Raw genomic sequence first — 20,276 nt, forward strand, 5'->3', positions numbered from 1 at the left:
GGGAGGGGAGCAGGAAATCAGTCTTTCTCCATTGAGATTAAGAAGGAGAAAATACAAAAAAAAAATTAATAAATAAGGAAAACAATAAAATAAAAATGTAAATGGATAATTTTCAAATTTCCCTTCTGTACTCTTCGATCCTTTCATTTTTATCTTATTGCCTCTTGCTCCTTCCATGATCTTTGCTTAAAAATTTTATTTTCCTTGCGAGAACTTTTATTTTATTTTCTCGACTACCCCATTTATACGTATAAGATGATGGGTACGGAGGTCGAAGGTTCGTTGTAGAATTTTATGTATAAAAAAAAGAAGGCCAGATTAATGTAAAATCGATACTTCGATTTCAGTGCCTCTCTATCTTAAATTATGAAAAATCGTTTGCCTGCTCGGTCCTTAGTGAAGTGGTATTACCTTTTCTTTCGGAAATCCTTAACTGTTCGCCGGTGAAATACGAGGGAAAGAAAGAACCGGAAGTCCGTAACGACTTCTGAGAGGAACAAAAGTTATTCTTAAGGAAAGTAAGAAGGAAAAAAAAAGAAAAACTTGAAAAAAATATAATAAAGAGCAGGAACGCTTTGCAGTTAATAAATTACGTGATAATCATTATTATTATTTTCGCATAATAATTTTCTCAAATCCCCACCTAACGTCGCCGAAACAACTTGGTTTCGGTGCCCGCGAAAAAACATTACCATACTGGCAGGAAACTGGCGACGGGAAATATAAAATAAGATTTAAAAAAAAAAAAAAAACAACGAAGCAGAGCAAATCACTGTATCCTTGCCACGGTCTATTTTATATGAAGAAATAAAATAAAAGTTCGAGATTGAAGGTCTAATGAGACGTAAGAGATAAGAAAGGTCATTACGTAAACCACCGAGGAAAACAAGATTGAAGAAAGTCCCTTTAATCTTCCGTCGCCTTCTGACGTATTGAGATTGCGAAGCGAAGGAGGAAGGAAAATGATAAAACAAAAACAGCCCCAATCAGATGTTACGCGCGTCAGGGCCGTAACTAGGATTAACTCGAAGCGTTCCTCGAACTTGTACCGTAGAATAGTTGTTCGATATTTAAAAAAAATACATATTTTTGAAAAAAAAATAAAAATACCATAATTTGTACACCGTTCGTTTTAATCAAGATTTACGTAATATACGTAACCCGTGTATCCTTTTTTGAGACGTTAAAGAAATTATCCAGCAGCCATGACGCTGATGATGGTAACAAAAGATATTCCAGGGGTGGAAGAGGGGTTGATAAAAAGAAAAGCATGGGGATCCCTATCCATACTCCAGACCCTGACTGAGGTTCGCAGGAATCATGAGTGTAGGTAAAAGAGAAAAAAATCTGCTTTCATGAATGAAAGAAAAGCGCGAAGAAGTGAGAGGGATGAGAGACGTGGGAATATATATATATATATATATATATATACATATATATACAGACATATAGCGAAATGCGAGAGAAATGGAAAGAAAAAGGATGAAAAATTCGTCTCCCAGGAGACTAGCCTCTCGGTCGAAGCCTCGTGGAAATGTCGTAGACAGCCGGAAATAGCGATGCGCATGCGCCTACCTTCACAAGGGCGTTTCCTGGTGTTCGTGGCTGTGTGCGTGTTACGTGCCCGTCGACTCACCCGACCCACCAACATACATATATATACAGACATATAGCGATGCTTTCATGAATGAAAGAAAAGCGCGAAGAAGTGAGAGGGATGAGAGACGTGGGAATATATATATATATATATATATATATACATATATATACAGACATATAGCGAAATGCGAGAGAAATGGAAAGAAAAAGGATGAAAAATTCGTCTCCCAGGAGACTAGCCTCTCGGTCGAAGCCTCGTGGAAATGTCGTAGACAGCCGGAAATAGCGATGCGCATGCGCCTACCTTCACAAGGGCGTTTCCTGGTGTTCGTGGCTGTGTGCGTGTTACGTGCCCGTCGACTCACCCGACCCACCAACACAATCCACTCAGGTTGGACACGGGCATAAACGTTTCGTCCCGTTAAATCGGCGCATCCCGATTCAGTTGGTTCCCGTTTCTGGAACGAGACGGATATACGTATTAACTGTCCTACCGGCAGTTTCCGTTTCCGGTTTAACGAAAATTTAGTGATCAGCCTTGATTTTACCATCGGGCTACGTTTAAGTGGCTTTGAGAACGCAGTGTACAACCTGTAGGTGGATTAGTGGTTTTTCCAATCGCGATAAAGCCTGTAGGTAATACAATTTTTTTTCTAAATGAATATTTTTGAAAATTTTGTAAAACGTTACACTTTTTATTTAGATTTTTGTTTTATGGTTGCTTCAACGATTGAAGATGGTTGGAAATATTTTTATTCTTGGCTCGTAATTCTCTCTCTTTTTTTTTTTTCTTTTTTTTTAATAAACTTTTGCAGTCCAAGTTTCGATACTTCTGAAAATGGCTGGACGTGCTTTTCACGAAGTTGGAGTTTTTGGTTGGACAAAGAAAAATGGATAATCTGTATGTATTAGATACAGTGAACGTCGGGGGGGCTGTCTGTGAAAAATCGAAATTCCACGTGAAACCAAAAAGTTTGTCGAACTTTGAGGAACTTTTAAGGAGAATCGTATTTTGCGAAGAGATAAAAATTTTATTGACGTATCTTACATATTTGCTGCCGTAAGTGGTTTCGCAAAAATTTGTAAATTTTGCAAAAAACTGCGCGTGCGTATATTTTTACATGAGTCTTTTTTTTTCCAAAAATCCAACCTTTTATCAGACGAAACATTCATACATATAGCATTGATATATATATATATATAGCTAGACGCCCACGCAAACAGTCATTGTAATCCGCGCGCCAAAAAAGTCCCGTGTCTCCTTTCACATTGGCATGCGAATCCTTGCAAATCCAATTGAAACCGATTGAATCGAGTCTTGTTGCAAAATTCAAACTATAATAAATGCAAATAAATTGCATCGATCTCCGTGCTATATCTTCAAAGATTCGGCATGGTTGCACAATTTTCATTAAAATATTCGGTAAGAACAAAAAGTCTATTTCAAATTTGCCGCCTCCTCGTGCATCATTCATCAAGCAACCCATAAGGATATCCGGAAAATTACGTGCAAGACATAAATATCCACCTATATTGCGGTTACCGTTTTTATTAATAACACCTATTATCAGCATGATGAATGCAACTGTTAATTATCCGCAATATAATTTAATAATTTCGAAATAGCAAATTTTACATAATTATCCCTCATATGCTGCATTCAAGCATAACAATATAAAATCCATAATTAACGAAAAATTTCTTATACCACAAATTTTCCGACATATCACACGATTAATCACTCAGTACTAAATTTTCATCTACAGCATCTCAATCAAGTAGAATGGCATATTCCAAAATTTTTTTTTTCCAAAATCTCAATTATCAATTTTGCCATTTATCACGATAATAGAGTACCCCCATCACTATGAATGATCAATAGTCAAATTTTACGTCATAACCAATTAATAAATTAACGCTCCAATACTTTTTCGACGTACGATTACTTTTTTCACTGGCGCCTTGACGGTTACTGTTATTATTATAGCAGCAATGAGCAACGTTGCGCGTCGAAATTTCAAAATTCCTAATGCCGCTTAAAGCCGAGTTCACATGCTCCACTGAATAGCTACACATATACGTATATAGAATCAAGTGGCTCGATACCGTTAAGCCTGCCCCTCCTTCCAGCCCCCTCACAAGTAAAACACGAGAGAAATAATTTGATCCTTAGCATACCAGCTTCCGCCATTTCTCAAGAAACCCCCCCCTCCTGCGTATACCAATTAATTTTATCACTGGTAATAACGAGATAATAGGAAATTCCAGGAAGATGTTACGTTAAAATATACATAAAAGGAATTTTCGAGCTCGGCTCCAGCATCCAGTCATGATCTTGAAGATGGACCATAAAGATTTCATGAGAAAACTCTGTCTCGTAATGAATTTGAAAATTCGCAAGACATCCGAAGATTGAAAAGAATTGGCGTTAAAAAAAAATTAGAAAAAAAAATATTTCAGGATACGAATCGAGATAATAATTTTTCAAAATCTACCCTCAAAAGTTGTACCGATGAGATATCGAAGATTGTGTCATTAAGAAATTCCCTAGTGCCTGTATGTCGATACCGGGAGTTACCATGAATATCCCTATAGAGACGGGCGAGAGAGAGATGAAATGGCAGAGTGGATTTTGTACTTGAGAAATGTAACTATAAAAGTAACGGACCTGGATAAGTCTCCTCACTTGATGGAAATGCCACTTCCGGAATCCATAATCCCACCAGTGCTCAACAGTGGTACCAACTTCCTCTGGGTTTATGATATATGATAAAGCGTGCGTACGTGCGGGTCCATGGGTGGTAGATGGATACGATTTATGCGATATATCTATATATACCCGTATATATAGGTATACAACAGAGTCAGGACTGCCAAGGGCTATAAGGTATGTGAAGCCATGAGGAAGGTCGCCGACGATGGGGTAGTCGTCCTGCGCGTTCCGATATCGGCTCTCTCGCAATCAGTCGTCGAGCGTCGCCTAGTGAGAACGCGTCATAATATTTCGCCACGCCTACCGAAAATCCTGCCTGTATTTAATACCTACGGAATCCAAAAGTCCAGTTGGACCCGATTTTCTCAATTTGTTTTTTTTTTTCCTTATATGAATTTTACTTGATGCCAACAATACTCGTAATCTCAGTCGTCCTATAGTCTGTTAATGTTAATTTCACTTTATTTTCACTTTAGTAGAATCGTTACAAGCAATTATATATATACGTATCTTGGATCTTTTCTCGTCTGCATCTCATCCTGAGGTCAAATTGGATTTGTCAGAAATTTGAGACTTTTTTTTTTAATAATTCTTTACCCTTTTATACGTCTTTTTGTAGGATTTTTAATATACCTCGTTTTTGGTAATATTTTTGGTATTATGTTTATTAGCATTGCGGGTTATTTTTCGAAATTCATCTTGGCATGTATTTATCGTATATTTCTTTGGATATGTATAGGATAATTATTTGGTTGTGGGGAGATGAAATTTTGGAATTTTTCGAAAAATAGTGAAAAAATAAATAAATCGTTGTTTATTTTTCGATAAACAGTTGCATGTGTTTAGACTATTCGGAGTGCTTTTGCTGCGACTCGTAAACTGATTGGATTACAATGTAAAGTTGCCAATAAAGTTTTCCCACTCCGAATAAACTTGGCCAATCGCGAATACAGACGATTACGAGAGAGCTCGGGAATTGTCATATTGGCTTTGTATATATATATATATATATATATGTATATATGGTATATAGAAAACAAGAAATCTTTGGAAACTCTATTCCGGGTAGTTTGTCGTTAATCGAAAAGCACTTTGAGGCTGTCCAAATATTTCCGTTTACCCACCAGATGTTTTTTTTTTTTTTTTGGTCAACCCACCCACTCATCTCATCCGATAAAAAGCTTTATCGATCCTTAACCGCCATTATGCATAGACGAAGGGTGTCAAAAGTTTTCGCATGAGAATTCACGTCATCCATTGTGAACCCTCCGAGTTACGGCTCGAAGACTATAAAGGCTTCCAGCTAATTGCCGATTGTCTGTGCTTTTTTTGCTATCCGCGTGAATTTGAGTTTTTCAAAAATCTCGCCCTTCCAGTCATCTCGTAAAATCACTGATAACTCCCTTCGCTGTTGTTAATGACGTGACGAGAGTTTTGAGATATTAACTTATGAGGGGTCCGAAAAGCGTGAAGCGTGTTATCGATCGATCAGCCTGAATCGTAGGAAAATCTTTTTTTTTATCTTTAAAAATTGTATCAATTCTCAAAATAATGTGCAAGTAGTTTATCAAGTAGATAGTAAAATCACTGATAACCCCCTTTATTGTTGTTAATGACGTGACGAGAGTTTTGAGATATTAACTTATGAGGGGTCCGAAAAGCGTGAAGCGTGTTATCGATCGATCAGCCTGAATCGTAGGAAAATCTTCTTTTTTTATAATTAAAAATTGTATCGATTCTCAAAATAATGTGCAAGTAGTTTATACGGTATTAACATTTTTTTTTACTAGACAATGTTTGTTTGAAGTTGTACGAAACGACTGGTCGGACTTGGGACGAAGTGAAATACAGAAACGAAAATTGTCGGGTAGTTAAAATGAACTCTGGCAGACAACAGGAATATAATTAAAAATTGTATCGATTCTCAAAATAATGTGCAAGTAGTTTATACGGTATTAACATTTTTTTTTACTAGACAATGTTTGTTTGAAGTTGTACGAAACGACTGGTCGGACTTGGGACGAAGTGAAATACAGAAACGAAAATTGTCGGGTAGTTAAAATGAACTCTGGCAGACAACAGGAACGGGACGGTACAACGGAATAATACATTGTATACGTTATCCTGCTAGGAAATTGCCAGCGACGGGCAACGCCGAAACACAAGTATAGGAACGAAATTATAATGGAGATGAGAAATGTCCTGAGAATTAAAGCGGGATGGCAATTAGCGAGAGAGAAACAAATGGGATGATAAATTAAAAGTGTCCCACCCGGTACAGTACTTGGGAGGAGATAGCCAGTGGTCCTGGGACAGTGATTAAGTTTATCAATTGAACCTAATCAACGGATAACTCCCAGAGATCGGATTTCAGGGGATAACGGGATTTACGTTTTATTCTACAGTGTTACGATTTTCGAAAAATATATTTTTTCGGGAGAGGAGACGAAAAAGAACCTCAAGTCCATTTGTCAAAAATAAAGGGTGCCTCGTATATTCGTCGTATGAAAAATTTACATATCTTATACGAGTTTCGTCCACGTTGGTATTAAAAAATTTCAAAATTTTTTTTTTTTTCAAAAACTCAACTTCTCACCAAATTTCCCAATCTTACGTTCCAACTTCATTTCGCTCCGAATCGAAAGCATTTACTTCGAGACTGAAAGCCCCCGTCCGGCAGGACTTTGCCAAATTTCATTTGGCATCCCGGCAGAATCCACTTTGTATCCTTTGTCATTTTTAGTGGCTCCTGTCAACGTTGCCTTTTACGTAATTCCGCCTTTAGTCGCGCAATATCGTCACTACTTGCTTTTACGCTTTTTCACTTCATTTTTCTGACTCGAACGACTCGGTCTTTCGTTATTGTTCGTGGGACCATTTTTTTTTTTTTTTTCATTTTCACTCGATCGCCGACGTTTCCATTGATCATGATTCCTCGTTGAATCTTTCTTTTATCTCCATCTTGTATCTCGATAACGAATCTAATTTGTTATTCCGTAGAGATATTCCTTTGCGACTCTCGTTTACCTAGTCTTCGTTTATTCCTTTTATTTCGCACAATTTTTTTCTCCGGTATCTTCATTATTCTTGTCGCCTTTTTTTTTTTTCTTAATTTTTTCTCGACAAATGGAAAATAAAAAATTTTCATCCAGCCACTGTTCGCTCTTTCTTTTTTATTCGCTCTGTTATACAATTTCTGCATAAGCTAATCGCTGCTCGCGTGAATCTTTCTCACTCCTTATCAGCCCAGTCGTCTTGTTTTATAATTCCAACATCCTTCAAATTTTCCCAACATCTTTTTTTCCCACAGCCTCCTATCACCAGAAGTCATTATAAGACCCAGCAGATAGAAAGAGGTATCCTCGAGAAGAAGCAGAAGCGAGTTAGGAAGAGAAGATAAAAAAAAAAGAGATTACAAAATTCTCATTTCCTTAAGTCAATAAGGATGGCGCTTTGAGTTTCTGTCGAAGCAAGATTGCTTTTTTGCCAGGTCAATTTTCTCGGGCTATTATTGTTATATTAACAAATCGACGCCAAGATACCGCAAGGAGGAAATTTAATTATAATTGCTTTTTTTTTTCTTTCTTTCCTTTATTTTCGCTTACTCGTTCTTCCTAGATAAATCGTGAACAATTAAAAGTATCGCCCAATTTCTGTTTTTTAATTGATATTAAGTCGGGACTTATTGTTATTATTATTTATATTCGATTATTATCTTTTCCCTAACTCTTTAAATGTTCGCATGACTTCGTAAGCTCTTGAATAATCTGCTTGTTAATTATTTATGCCAAACCGAATTATATACCTGGTGGTTAATTAATCGTTATTACGAAACAGCAGCTCTCCTATACGATCATTCATAATCTCGTTGTAGGCTAATCTCGCTTAATAACGTAATTAACCAGCCCTAATTAATCAGACTGGAAAGTTATGGTTGAATCTTCGTTTTTTTTTCTTCCCGTTTTTAAGCCTATAACGTTTATCATACTTTTTCAATATTTTTACGTTTTTCATTTTAACCACACTGATAATTAATGGACAATTTTTTCTTTTATTTTTCAGGTGAGTCCCACTACTGGTTATACTCGAATGCCGGATGTGTAAGTAAACCAGCCGACCAGCAATTAATCATCTAATTAAATCTAAAAATTCGTTCAACGTGACGATTAAGGGAAAATAAATCACTGAGTTTTTCGTAAGGGTTGGTTTTTTTTTTAATTATCACGTATTGTTCATCCTTTCTCTTTTTTTTTTTTTTACATTTTTAAGAAAATTTTTCAATGCGACTTTTCATCGACGAGTGCAATTCCAGGCGCTTGCTGGGCTGCAATTACTTGGACTGTGGCTGCTTGTGCGAAATATACGTGTATGTTGATGTTGGGTATTTTGTCACTTGAATTTGCAACTTTGAAGGATAAAAGGGGGTCATTACGTCACTGCTCGCGAAAATATTTTTTTATTTTCATTACGCAAAATGACACGCTCAAACGAAACGCTCGAATATAACAGGTGAAACTTTTATGCGTGGGAATTTGATTTTTGCATTTATTATTTCGCGAATAATAATTGCGCTAAAAATTGCTGCGACGAGTCGTTTCCTATTGGAAGTCGTTTAACTGACACTGGTACGTAATGAAAAATGTGAAGGATTTCATGGTAAAAATTGGCATTGAATTTTTGCGATAAATAAAATTCCAACGATGCATCAAGCATTTTATTTGCTTCCCATAAAAATCTTTACGCAACGAATATCGTTCTATCAAATTAAAAAAATTTTTTTTCGAGTTCGAAAAATTTTTCCCTTTCTATTCAGCGATAATTTTAATTCCCCTGCATTCTACCGTATGCAGTTGTAGACTTTTGTAAAAACACGATAAAACTAAATTCGCGTGATATATTTTCGCGAAAATATATTAGTATACTTATTTTTACACGTGAAATGAGAAATGGCTTGGCAGGATATCACAGACCCATGCGACATAATACAGACGATATATTTTTGTAGCCAAAAAAAAAATCGTAATGATATACAGATATTTTTTTTATTATCTTGTCCCTCACATAAAAATAACGCCCTCAAATATTTTACGAATCACGTAAAAATTAATCGAACAAAAAATCTCCACAATATCTCTGTCTGCTATAATTTTCCCCAAGATCGAACTGGATAGCTACCCCTGTGTCTCTCTTATTCCCTTGGTCTCATATAATTCAGTGTGATTGGACGTTATTGAAAAACTGAGTAACTGCACCACTTACTTCTTTTTTTTTCTTTTTTGGTAATATTCGAGAATGAATAATATACTTGAAAACTTCTACCGTACCAATATGTACTTGCACATTCAAATTCAATCTACGTATATTTAATCTACATATATTTTCTCATATTTCCATTTCCATACGGACTGTACCCACAAACGTTGATATAAAAGTGTATTTTTCAAATCGTCGTTTCCCATTTCAGTAATAAAGTTTCGATATCCGAGTGTACCTATTGATTTTCACAAAAGAGCCAGTGTGTCGTAGTTTTTATTGGCCTCTACATTCCTTTTCCATAAAGTTACTTCAATTTAATAATGTCAGCACCGACGAAGTATTTTCGCATATTTTGAAAAGTCTTATACGTCAAAATAAGATTACGTATTTTCCATGTACTCTGTATCATCATGGTTCAACCCCGTATCCCGATTTCGATGGTTGAGCAAAGGGGTGAATGGGGTTAAAAATAAATTGAAGAAAAAAAACATCGTTTAGCAAGGATAATAGAATATGGTTATCTGAGACTCAATAAAAAGCCAAAAATGCATATACATAATTTGATAGTTAATTTCGAAAAAAAAAAAAATTTTATTTGCCCCCCTCTCCCCAATCTTCAATCGTATGCCAGAAAAAATAGTATTTGGTCCATTTTGTACACCCTGTATAAATATGTTTTTGAGTTGAATTTTTTGAAAATTAAATTTGCATCCAATTCAAATTCAATGTGCATATCAATGAGTCAAGTAGTGATAACGTGACTCGGCTGATACGCTGGTGTGAAGATGCTAATTTTCTCGGGTGAAAAAGTCGAATTGAGTAACGGATATAAAAAGTTACTAGAATTTTCAAACGGAGGTGCATCGGATTCACATTCATTCGTTGACTCGCCGGCTGCTGCGGCTATTCTGGCAAATGAAATTCTGGCCACGCCGCTCGATGGGGCGGGATAACTAACTCGAGTTAATCTAATCAGCATTGCTAATCGAGATAACAACCGAGCCCTTTATTTCGCGAATTTTCACCTCGAAGTTCGCGGAACGGATGGAGGCAATTTTTCAAAGTACCTCATGCTGGTATTATAGCTTTTTCTTTTTTTTTTTCGCACAGCATTAAAATATTTTTTACTCCAAAATTATGATTTTATCGTTATTCAAAGAACAAACGGTGCTAATTGATTGGGCTATCAAGAAGGTTTAATTAACGCTCAGTTAATATTGAAATATTGAACCTACGTAAATGGCGTTAATTTGTTGATTAGACGACAGACGTGTTATTATATGACAACACGGTAATTATCGGTCATACGTATCGCTATTGTTGATTGACAATTATAAATGAAATATTTTTGATAATTTTGTTTGTTTATAGAAATTCTTTTTTTTTTCTTTTTTCTTCTTTTTTTTTTACTATTATGAGATAAAATAAGATCGGTATAAGATTCTGGTGGATTTTCTTATCGGATAAGACTTTTTTTAGATTGCATTTCGTTGCACTGACTTTAAAAGTTTTTCTTTTTTTTTTTTCTTTCCTAGGTTGGTTAAGTTTCCTCTTGGTCTTGTTTTCCAATTATCTTTTTTCTCTTCTTCTTTGGTTTCCTCGTGCGGCTTGCCTGGGATCTTAGTGGAAATTTCGCCCTTGTTCCGTGAGACCTCGTTTTAATTTTGCGCCACGGATAATTCGCCATTTTTTATCTTGCTGATAAGATTCTTTTGTGTTTTTTCGTTTCCCTTCTACGATAACGCCTAATGGGAACTTATGATCTTCGTGAAATACATTTTTTTTTGTCAGTCGCAATCTTTGGTTAAAGTCTGGATTCTGCCCGATGGGATTGCTTTTTTTTTTTTTTTCGTTAGTCTCATCATACACTTTTTTTGGATGGTACATGTTAGAGGCTGGTAAATACACACGGACTGCTTACCAAGTTGGTACGCTTAGTTAGATTGGTTTACGTGTAAAACTGACAATGGGTATCGCAGTCTGTATGAAAAATAATAAAATATGTCCCAGCTTTTATGCTGGGTTTTTTTTTTTTGACAGACTGACTATTTATTAGAAAAACTTTCGTGTCCGATAAAAATTTGTCTTGCTGCCATATTAAAGAGAAGAAAAAAATCGATATAATCCGTATAAAATCCTCCCAATTATTAAAACCAGCAAATTTTTTGGGTAACCCATAAATTTATTAGCCAAAATTTTGCACGTGTTAGGCAACTCTTTTTTTCGTTGTAGGTACACCTGATATCCCGGTAATGTTAAGTGAAATTTTAGTTGGCAACGGTATTAAATAAAATTAAATTCAAATTTTTTTTTTTAAATATGCAAACGTGGAAAATTTATTATTCCATAGGCAATCAACGTTGATTCGGTTTTTGATTATTTTAATCGATCATCCGTCAATTTAATTTGCCGTTTTATCGGTAATAATGTTTTCTTACAAATACAGCCATACACAGATTTCCAAAATAAACATGGTTTGATATTTCAATTAATCGAGTGGATCTTGCGTTTTGCATCCGCCCTCATATTTTTTGTCCCCCCCAATGCAAAGCAACAAATGCATTTTAATTAAAGTGCATATCGATCCACCGCACCGTGCATTAATGCACTTTGTTAATTGTACGGCTTATTCCCAAAAACATTTCCATTCAACCCGCATGAAAATTGTTTCCACCTGTAATCTCGGTCTTCCTTTGAGAATGCAATTTTCTGCCAATCAAACGCAACGACATATGTCATCCATCGAATTGCACGTATCGCAATGTAATTCGATACGAAAATTACAAAATTATAATAAAATAAATTTTTTTTTTCTTCACATTTTCATTCTCACACCAACGAAAAGTCAGTCAATTATTTTTATCAATTCGTCTAATCTAAATCTATTAATCCGATTTTTATATAGCGTAATTGGTAATTAGCGATTAGATGACGTCATTAATGCGAATTAATTGACGCTTATCTAGAAACTAGATAACAGCCGTAGGATTCGTCGGGTAGTCAAAGGGGTTGGCACGGGGTGCGATAAGGGTAACAGATGCAGCCACTTGTGAACGCTACACGTCGCTGCTCACATGTGATATAACGAACGGCCCTCAATTTACATGCAGGCTGGATGTAATTGCAAAAGTGCAACTGGATATTAATAATATTCGCAACGTCCCAAGACCTTCGTTATTTATGCCTACGAAATTGCCACTTCCCGACGTCAAAATCTCCAGGGACTTTGCCATTGGGAGATATGCAAATTTTCCTAGAGCACATACGAGGCTCTATTAATTAATTCAATTAATGAGATACAAACTGTCTCGGCGTTTAATTCGTGAAAATAATTGAATTTCGGGTGATTTTGAAAAATAAGAAAAATGAAAGACTGCGAGTCACGTTTGATAGAAATAAGTTTTAAAAATTTGGAATGGGCTAGTACTATTTCTTCTTTTTTTTTCATATTTTTGCCTGGTTCTTTAATATCGCGAAATGCATGTGTTGCGTGGAACAGAGTCTGTCCTGTTGGGTAGATACATATATGCATATATGTACCAGGCAATGTTATATGCCCAAAAGTGCACTTAGCCCATAGTTACGACCCTTTTCCATTAGGGATTAATTTTCCAAAATAACATGCTCTCTTAAAATAAATAGTCCGCGGTCGGTTAGCCGCGTGGAGCGTAAAACTATTTTTTTTTCAACTTCGCGTAATCATAAACGAATAATTGATATATGATCGAATCGACTCCGATGATCGAACCGTAGAAAAATTTTCAAAATAAAAAAAATTTTTTGATTTTTGTTTCAGGAACTCCGTCGACGCCAATAATGCCGGGCGGAGCCCCGGGTACGCCATCCTCTAAGGCAAAGGTTAGAATTTTTTGGAAATTTTGAAAATTCAATAATGACCTTTTTTTTCTACTCATTTATTTTTCACTTATTCAAGGAAAAACTCATGATGAGGACAAAAGTCGTCGTGGCTCTTTATCCCTTCAGAGCCATCGAGAACGGCGACCTCTCTCTTGAAAAGGTAAGATATTCTTTTTCTTTTTCACCCTGAATTCTATTTTTCAACTTTTCAACATTTTTTCATATCGCTACCCCCTTTACCCCAAGACACACAGTCCGCCGGCCGTAGAATTATTCTTTTTCTCTTGATCGACTAAAGTTCCGTCGTTGATGGTCCAAAGTTTGCTCGTAACCGGCCGAGTAAATTTGCACTTTTGCTTGGAAATTTCCTTCTTGTTGTTTCTCATCCGTGTTTCTTCCTTGGTCTCCTATCTCTCTCTCTCTCTCTCTCTCTCTCTCTCTCTCTCTCTCTCTCTCTCTCCTTCGTATCTCCACAGCGAACTTCCTCGTTATGGCACTTGGTCCTGAAGAAAGATAAATTTTTATTTTTATCCCACCGTAAGGCAGTCTCTTCGCTTAACGCAAGAATAACTCGCGAAATTTATTGTTTTCACGTAATACAAGCGAACGAACATTTTTCACTACAATATATTCAATATACTCAAGCTTGTGACAATTTTGAAAATAATTTTTTTTTTTCCCCCTTTTATTTATATCTTGCAGGGCGCCGAATACGAAGTCTTGGACGATTCTCAAGAATTTTGGTGGAAAGTCAAAGATGAGCATGGGTAAGAAATAATTTTTTCTTTTTTTAATTTATCGTTAACCCCTTTCAGTGCTATATGGTCCATATACACCCTCGTAGTAACAGCCCTTGTCTCTACATGAAGAACTATTGTCTAGTGCCACTTAGCACTCAAAATGTTAAATATAAATTTTCGTAATTTTTGTATCGAAATAAAAGTACTTTTTTTTTTTGTTGAGAAAATCCATCACTTTTGCGATATGTGTAAAATCTTATAATAATAATAAGCGGGAGAGACGATAAAATAATACGAAGGGGTAGCTGATGAGATGAAAGTGCATCTTACTGGAAGAAGTATGGGCAATTTTATTAAATATTGCTATATCTGGTGGTTATATTATATAAAGCACTTATAGTAACGGAGAAGATGACGGAGGAATAGGGAGTCGATGGAAAATAAAAGATTATTTAATAAGATCGGAAGGACGTGGAACACCGGGTATATAAATATGATAAATAAATGTTTCATCTATTTTCATATAACGTCCATGTTATATCGTCGAAGACTCTACCGACTGTCCTTTGTAATAAGGACTGTGGAGGAATTTACAAGATAGTCAAGCAGCATATTGCCTTGGAAGATAACACGATAAAGTGACATGATAAAAAATAATGGGCAAAGAGAAGAAGTGAAACTTCAGTAGAAAAATGTTGGGGGCGTAATACGTACGAGTAAAATCTTATTACGTTATCGCACGATATCGTCTGTTATTTTATGTGAAATCGTTAAATTTATATACAAGGTGACAAAATAAAATTCGTATTATTGAAGAGGACGATTTTACGTATGACTTCAGATCGATCGGCTACATTCCCAGTAATTACGTGAAGGAGAAGGAGCTGCTGGGACTTCAAAAATATGAGTGAGTAGTATTACGTATTTTTTACGAATAGGTAATTTTCAATAATTGTTGCTAAGAAAAAAATTTCAATTTTATTGTAATTGAAAAAAAAATTTGAAAATTCGACATTTTTTTCTTTGTCGACAAAATAACCAATGGCATTTGAAAGGGACGATTTTCATGGGTTAAATTTTTTGGGATATAAAAAACTTCTTTTTTTTTTTTTTTTGTTGAAACCCATAAAGTTCTAAGCAATACAGAGCTTTCAGGTAAAGCCGACCGAGCTGTCTTACGTGAAATGGAAAATACAACGTAGTCGCACGGTGTACGAGGAATATTGAAGTTTTTCCAAGATCGCTGAAACGCCATAAAGCACGAGCGAAGATATTGAATATTTTGAATTTCATGCCGGAGATAAATCGTCGATGTTAACATGCCGGAGATAAATGATAAACAGTCGATTTGATACACTTTCTCGAGTCTTTATAAATCGGCCAATAAAAAGAATATTTCGAGAAAATAAATGAAAAATTTTCCGAGCGACGCTCGAGCGCCATAAGCATGAAGATTGATAAGATGAAATTTTTATGAAATGTCATTTTTATAAAATGTATTGATTTAGAAAAAAAAAAAAAAATGCCAATGGAATACTTATTGGCGGACAGCAAGCAGAAAAAGAGAATAATGGTAAATTAAAAGTAAATGATCGTCACCTAGCTTCGGTAGGAAGTAGATGCACTCGGTGCAAGTTGCACTTATGCATAATGCAATATTTCATGATCTAGGAGGAAATTAATTTCTCGTTATATTATAATGTCAATGCAAATGAAAATGGCAGTTGTGCCTTGAGATATTACAATATCAAGAAAGTTTAATTTGGATTTATCGCAGTAGACTGTCACGAGTTATTAAGAAAAATATCATTACGCTGCATAAATAAAATCGTGTGTTTAATCCACTTTTGAAAAATCGAAAAGTAATATTTTAATCTCAATAATGATTAATTATCCTTAATTAACAGATGGTACGTTGGCGACATGTCCAGACAACGTGCGGAGTCATTGCTCAAACAAGAAGACAAAGAAGGATGTTTCGTAGTTCGTAATTCGTCAACAAAGGGTCTCTACACCCTCTCGCTATACACAAAAGTGTGAGTACCCTTAAAAAAATTGAAGTAGACAAAAATAATGAAAAGAGAATAAATTTAGGAAAAAAAAATTAAATAAAATTAATTTTCATCGATTTACATAAAATTTTTCTAAAATCCTCGGTTCACATTTCAGACCGCATCCTCACGTGAAGCATTATCACATAAAGCAAAATTCACGTGGCGAATTTTACCTCTCCGAGAAACACTGCTGCGACTCTATTCCGGATCTTGTCAATTATCACAGGCACAACAGCGGTGGTTTGGCAAGTAGACTGAAAACCAACCCCTGCGATCGTCCTGTACCACCGACCGCAGGACTCAGTCACGGTAAGTTTATTCGGCCATTTGTATCTGCTTGATATAATCGTTGGTCTGAAGTTTAATAATTGAGCGTCGTGCCGTGATAGCGAAAGGATCGTTTTAAAAATTTAATACAATCCTGTTCACTGTTGCAGACAAATGGGAAATCGATCCGGCCGAACTTCATTTACTGGAAGAACTTGGCTCGGGCCAATTTGGCGTGGTACGTCGTGGAAAGTGGCGAGGATCCATTGACGTTGCTGTTAAAATGATGAAGGAGGGAACTATGTCTGAGGATGATTTTATCGAAGAGGCAAAAGTGATGACGTGAGTATACATAACCCTGATGATAATCTGACGGAAGGTTTCGTTTAAGTTTCTCATCTTGGTCAGTTTGCTAAATTGACTCTGAATAACTTTTGCAGGAAGTTACAGCATCAAAACCTAGTCCAGCTCTATGGCGTTTGCAGTAAGGATAGACCAATATATATAGTGACTGAATATATGCGGCATGGATCTCTTCTGAACTACCTCCGACGTCATGAATCTTCACTCAATTCTAACGTTGGCCTCTTGCTTGACATGTGCATACAGGTAAGAAAGAATGATAACAACTTTTCGCCACAATATAACATACACTTTTGACAGTTATTGCAGTATTATTGTGTTGTATTATGGTAATAAATAATTGGACTTACTTTAGGTCTGCAAAGGAATGGCGTACTTGGAGAGGCACAATTACATTCACAGAGATCTAGCTGCACGCAACTGCCTTGTCGGATCTGAGAACGTAGTGAAGGTCGCAGACTTTGGCTTGGCCAGGTATGAAGTGATTGAAGATGAAAAATAAAAGTTATGTTACATTGGACAATTTCGACAAGCACCGACTTATATATATTGGAAATAGGTACGTGCTGGACGATCAGTACACTAGCAGCGGCGGTACGAAATTTCCCATAAAGTGGGCCCCACCGGAAGTACTGAACTATACGCGGTTCAGCTCAAAGTCTGACGTCTGGGCGTACGGCGTCCTAATGTGGGAAGTCTTCACCTGCGGCAAGATGCCTTATGGCCGTCTAAAAAACACCGAAGTCGTTGACAGAGTTCAGCGTGGAATTATACTAGATAAACCAAAAGCCTGCTTCAAGGAAGTCTATGAGGTGCTGACCACTTCCTCTTTTTTTTTCTTTTTATTAACAATCAATCACACGAACTTATCCACCCCTCTATCGAGTTCATTAATAACAAAAAGAAAATCCATTAATTATCGCAGGTTATGAGAAAGTGCTGGGCACACGGACCGGAGGATCGACCGTCATTCCGCATCCTGAAGGAGCAGCTGATCAACGTTTCGCAAGGTTTGCTCAACGATTGACTCAACCTTCTGCGGTGTATGCGCCTGACTTCACCCTCGAGCCACTCGATCCTGGCTGGAAAGTTTCCATCGCTGAGCCGTTCGACCTCGTCCTGCAATTCGTCCTGCAACTCGGCCACGTTGCCAGCCTCGCACAGGATCCGTGGTCCATCCTCATTGCCGACCTTGCCCTCGGCGCTAACGGTCACGTCATCCACCGCCGCGACGACCACGAGGACCTCGACAACCTCAGCGAAGCTCAAGAGGAAAGGATCCTCCTCGCCGAGCACGCCCGGCCATCTTGCTAGTCAGCCATCGTCCTCGTCTTCCTCAAACGTCTGCGACATCTGCAGCTCGTACGGTAATCCTTGGATCGACATCTGTCGCGCCATCAGAGCCAGCAAAGGAAAATGAAAGGAGTACCACTCGTCACGGTACCTTCGCGACCTTTGAGGAAAATAAACTCCATGATATTTCGTGGCTAGGGATATCTCTTGGCTGGGTACCGATAACGGGTATCCGAAACGTTAAACTTATGTGTAATTCAAATTGGTTGAATCATCCTGTACCGTATAAGCGTTCTCCAAGAAACCAAAAGGACTACCAGCCCGGAGAACGTCATCCTAGGACGAGTCTGTTTCTTCTGCATCATTATCAAACCTCACCCGACTTCCCTTGACTTTCTTACTCTCAGCCACATATCCGTCGCCTCCATTGCTCTTTCTTCGTCCTAACTACTTCGCGACTACGTCTTTAACTGTTATATATAACACATCGTAATAGATCATATACATACACGAGAACCGCACATGATATCAACCAATAGTCAATTGTAAGAACTTATCCAAGGAAGTCCTGCTTTGTGGTTATCGCGACAACGAATGGTCCTTAAGGGTGATGGATTCATTAAATCAAATGGCTCCAATGATTTTCAATGAATGCAATAAATAGATTTTACGACCTTCAATCACTCTTAGACTTTGCCTTATCGCGGGACATACAGAGGCGTGTACATAATATAATACATAATTATTATGTAAGCTAAAGACTAGAAACATAAGCGGTCTAACGGCTGTATCCGCGAATCCTGCCAGCCTCTCCTTTGAATCTACTCTTGGTTTACTCGCGCTCGGTATAATAATAATAATAATAATAATAATAATAATAATAATAATAATAATAATAATAATAATAATAATAATAATAATAATAATAATAATAATAATAATAATAATAATAATAATAATAATAATAATAATAATAATAATAATAATAATAATAATAATAATAATAATAATAATAATAATAATAATAATAATAATAATAATAATAATAATAATAATAATAATAATAATAATAATAATAATAATAATAATAATTTTTATTATTACAATTATAATTATAATTATGGTTTACTCGTGGTTTCATTCACGGGAGAGTCTCGTGGCTTGCACGGCACCCAACGAATCGATAGGCCTAGGCGTAATACTTAGACTTAATACCAATCGATGCGAGTTTGTAATGTGGACAACAGCCCCCTCCCAGTACCCGATTCCTTCCCGTGACCCCACACTGCCTGATCCCATTACCCCATCCCTGCTATCTTGCCCCGACCTTTAACCCACCACCCTGTCATGACAATATATACGAATCCTTGCAGTCTGAACTACAGTGGCTATTTTTTTATTCGTCCTATCTATTGCAGGAATTAGATACCATCGATGATGCGCGTTGATGAGTGATGAATTATTGCGCAATGTACATTGTCACTATTTTTCTTTTTCTTTTATTTTTAATTAACGCCCTTTCCTTTCGAGCAAACGATCACTGGGTAATCAGAAGAAATGTTGTAATAAAATAATCGGACAATTATCCTCATCGGCTATTGCTATTACTACTACTACTGCTACTAGTACTACTACACTACTACTACTACTATAATTATGTGATTCATGTAAGTCATATCTGAAAGTTTGTTTGAATAAATGTCATTATCATTACATCAGCCATTATTCATGCAGCTTAACATTTAGTTGGTAGACTTGAGAATGACCAAAAAAAGTATTTGTATAAGTATTATAGTGACCCCGTTCATTTCACTACATCTCAACATTCTTTCTGTTGCAATACATTGTTTATTATTTTACTTCATTTGTAATGTACTTTTATTATCCAAACTGTAGTTGGCTGTTGTTTTGAATTTTTCAGGTTTCTGCAGCTCTGGTAGGTACTTATAGAGTAAGTTGGTGGCTCATTCCATTATGACTTTTCCAAAAACATAATGATAGCCCCTGGATGTATTTTCTAATACTAAATCTATCTGTTAACAGCACCGCCTGCTGACTTCTTTCAAACAGCTCCAGAACTCTGAACTATGCCCATGGAACGCGCACACAGTGGTAAAAGCACGAGCCGAGACA

General features: G+C 36.5%; 1 protein-coding gene across 11 annotated transcripts in view; it reads left to right on the forward strand.

The window, feature by feature from the left end:
• Nucleotides 1–18,990, forward strand: part of LOC107266459 (tyrosine-protein kinase Btk29A) — an 85,124-nt gene extending 66,134 nt beyond the window's left edge. For 8 of the 11 annotated variants that reach the window (XM_015736949.2, XM_015736948.2, XM_015736950.2 and 5 more), the window contains 11 exons: nucleotides 13,365–13,426; nucleotides 13,503–13,586; nucleotides 14,129–14,193; nucleotides 15,008–15,073; nucleotides 16,074–16,202; nucleotides 16,336–16,529; nucleotides 16,658–16,829; nucleotides 16,928–17,096; nucleotides 17,206–17,324; nucleotides 17,410–17,662; nucleotides 17,776–18,990. In XM_015736949.2, the coding sequence (XP_015592435.1) occupies nucleotides 13,365–13,426; nucleotides 13,503–13,586; nucleotides 14,129–14,193; nucleotides 15,008–15,073; nucleotides 16,074–16,202; nucleotides 16,336–16,529; nucleotides 16,658–16,829; nucleotides 16,928–17,096; nucleotides 17,206–17,324; nucleotides 17,410–17,662; nucleotides 17,776–17,877 (1,415 nt within the window). In that variant the 3' untranslated portion in view covers nucleotides 17,878–18,990. Of the gene's footprint in view, nucleotides 1–2,065; nucleotides 2,232–8,374; nucleotides 8,413–13,364; nucleotides 13,427–13,502; nucleotides 13,587–14,128; nucleotides 14,194–15,007; nucleotides 15,074–16,073; nucleotides 16,203–16,335; nucleotides 16,530–16,657; nucleotides 16,830–16,927; nucleotides 17,097–17,205; nucleotides 17,325–17,409; nucleotides 17,663–17,775 lie in introns of those variants that run through there. The other 3 variants (XM_025083693.1, XM_025083692.1, XM_015736957.2) reach the window with 2 other exon arrangements.
• The last annotated feature ends 1,286 nt before the right edge of the window (nucleotides 18,991–20,276 follow it).

Source organism: Cephus cinctus, unplaced genomic scaffold, assembly GCF_000341935.2.
Source record: "Cephus cinctus unplaced genomic scaffold, Ccin1 Ccin1_scaffold0315, whole genome shotgun sequence".
In the NCBI taxonomy this organism is placed as follows: domain Eukaryota; kingdom Metazoa; phylum Arthropoda; class Insecta; order Hymenoptera; family Cephidae; genus Cephus; species Cephus cinctus.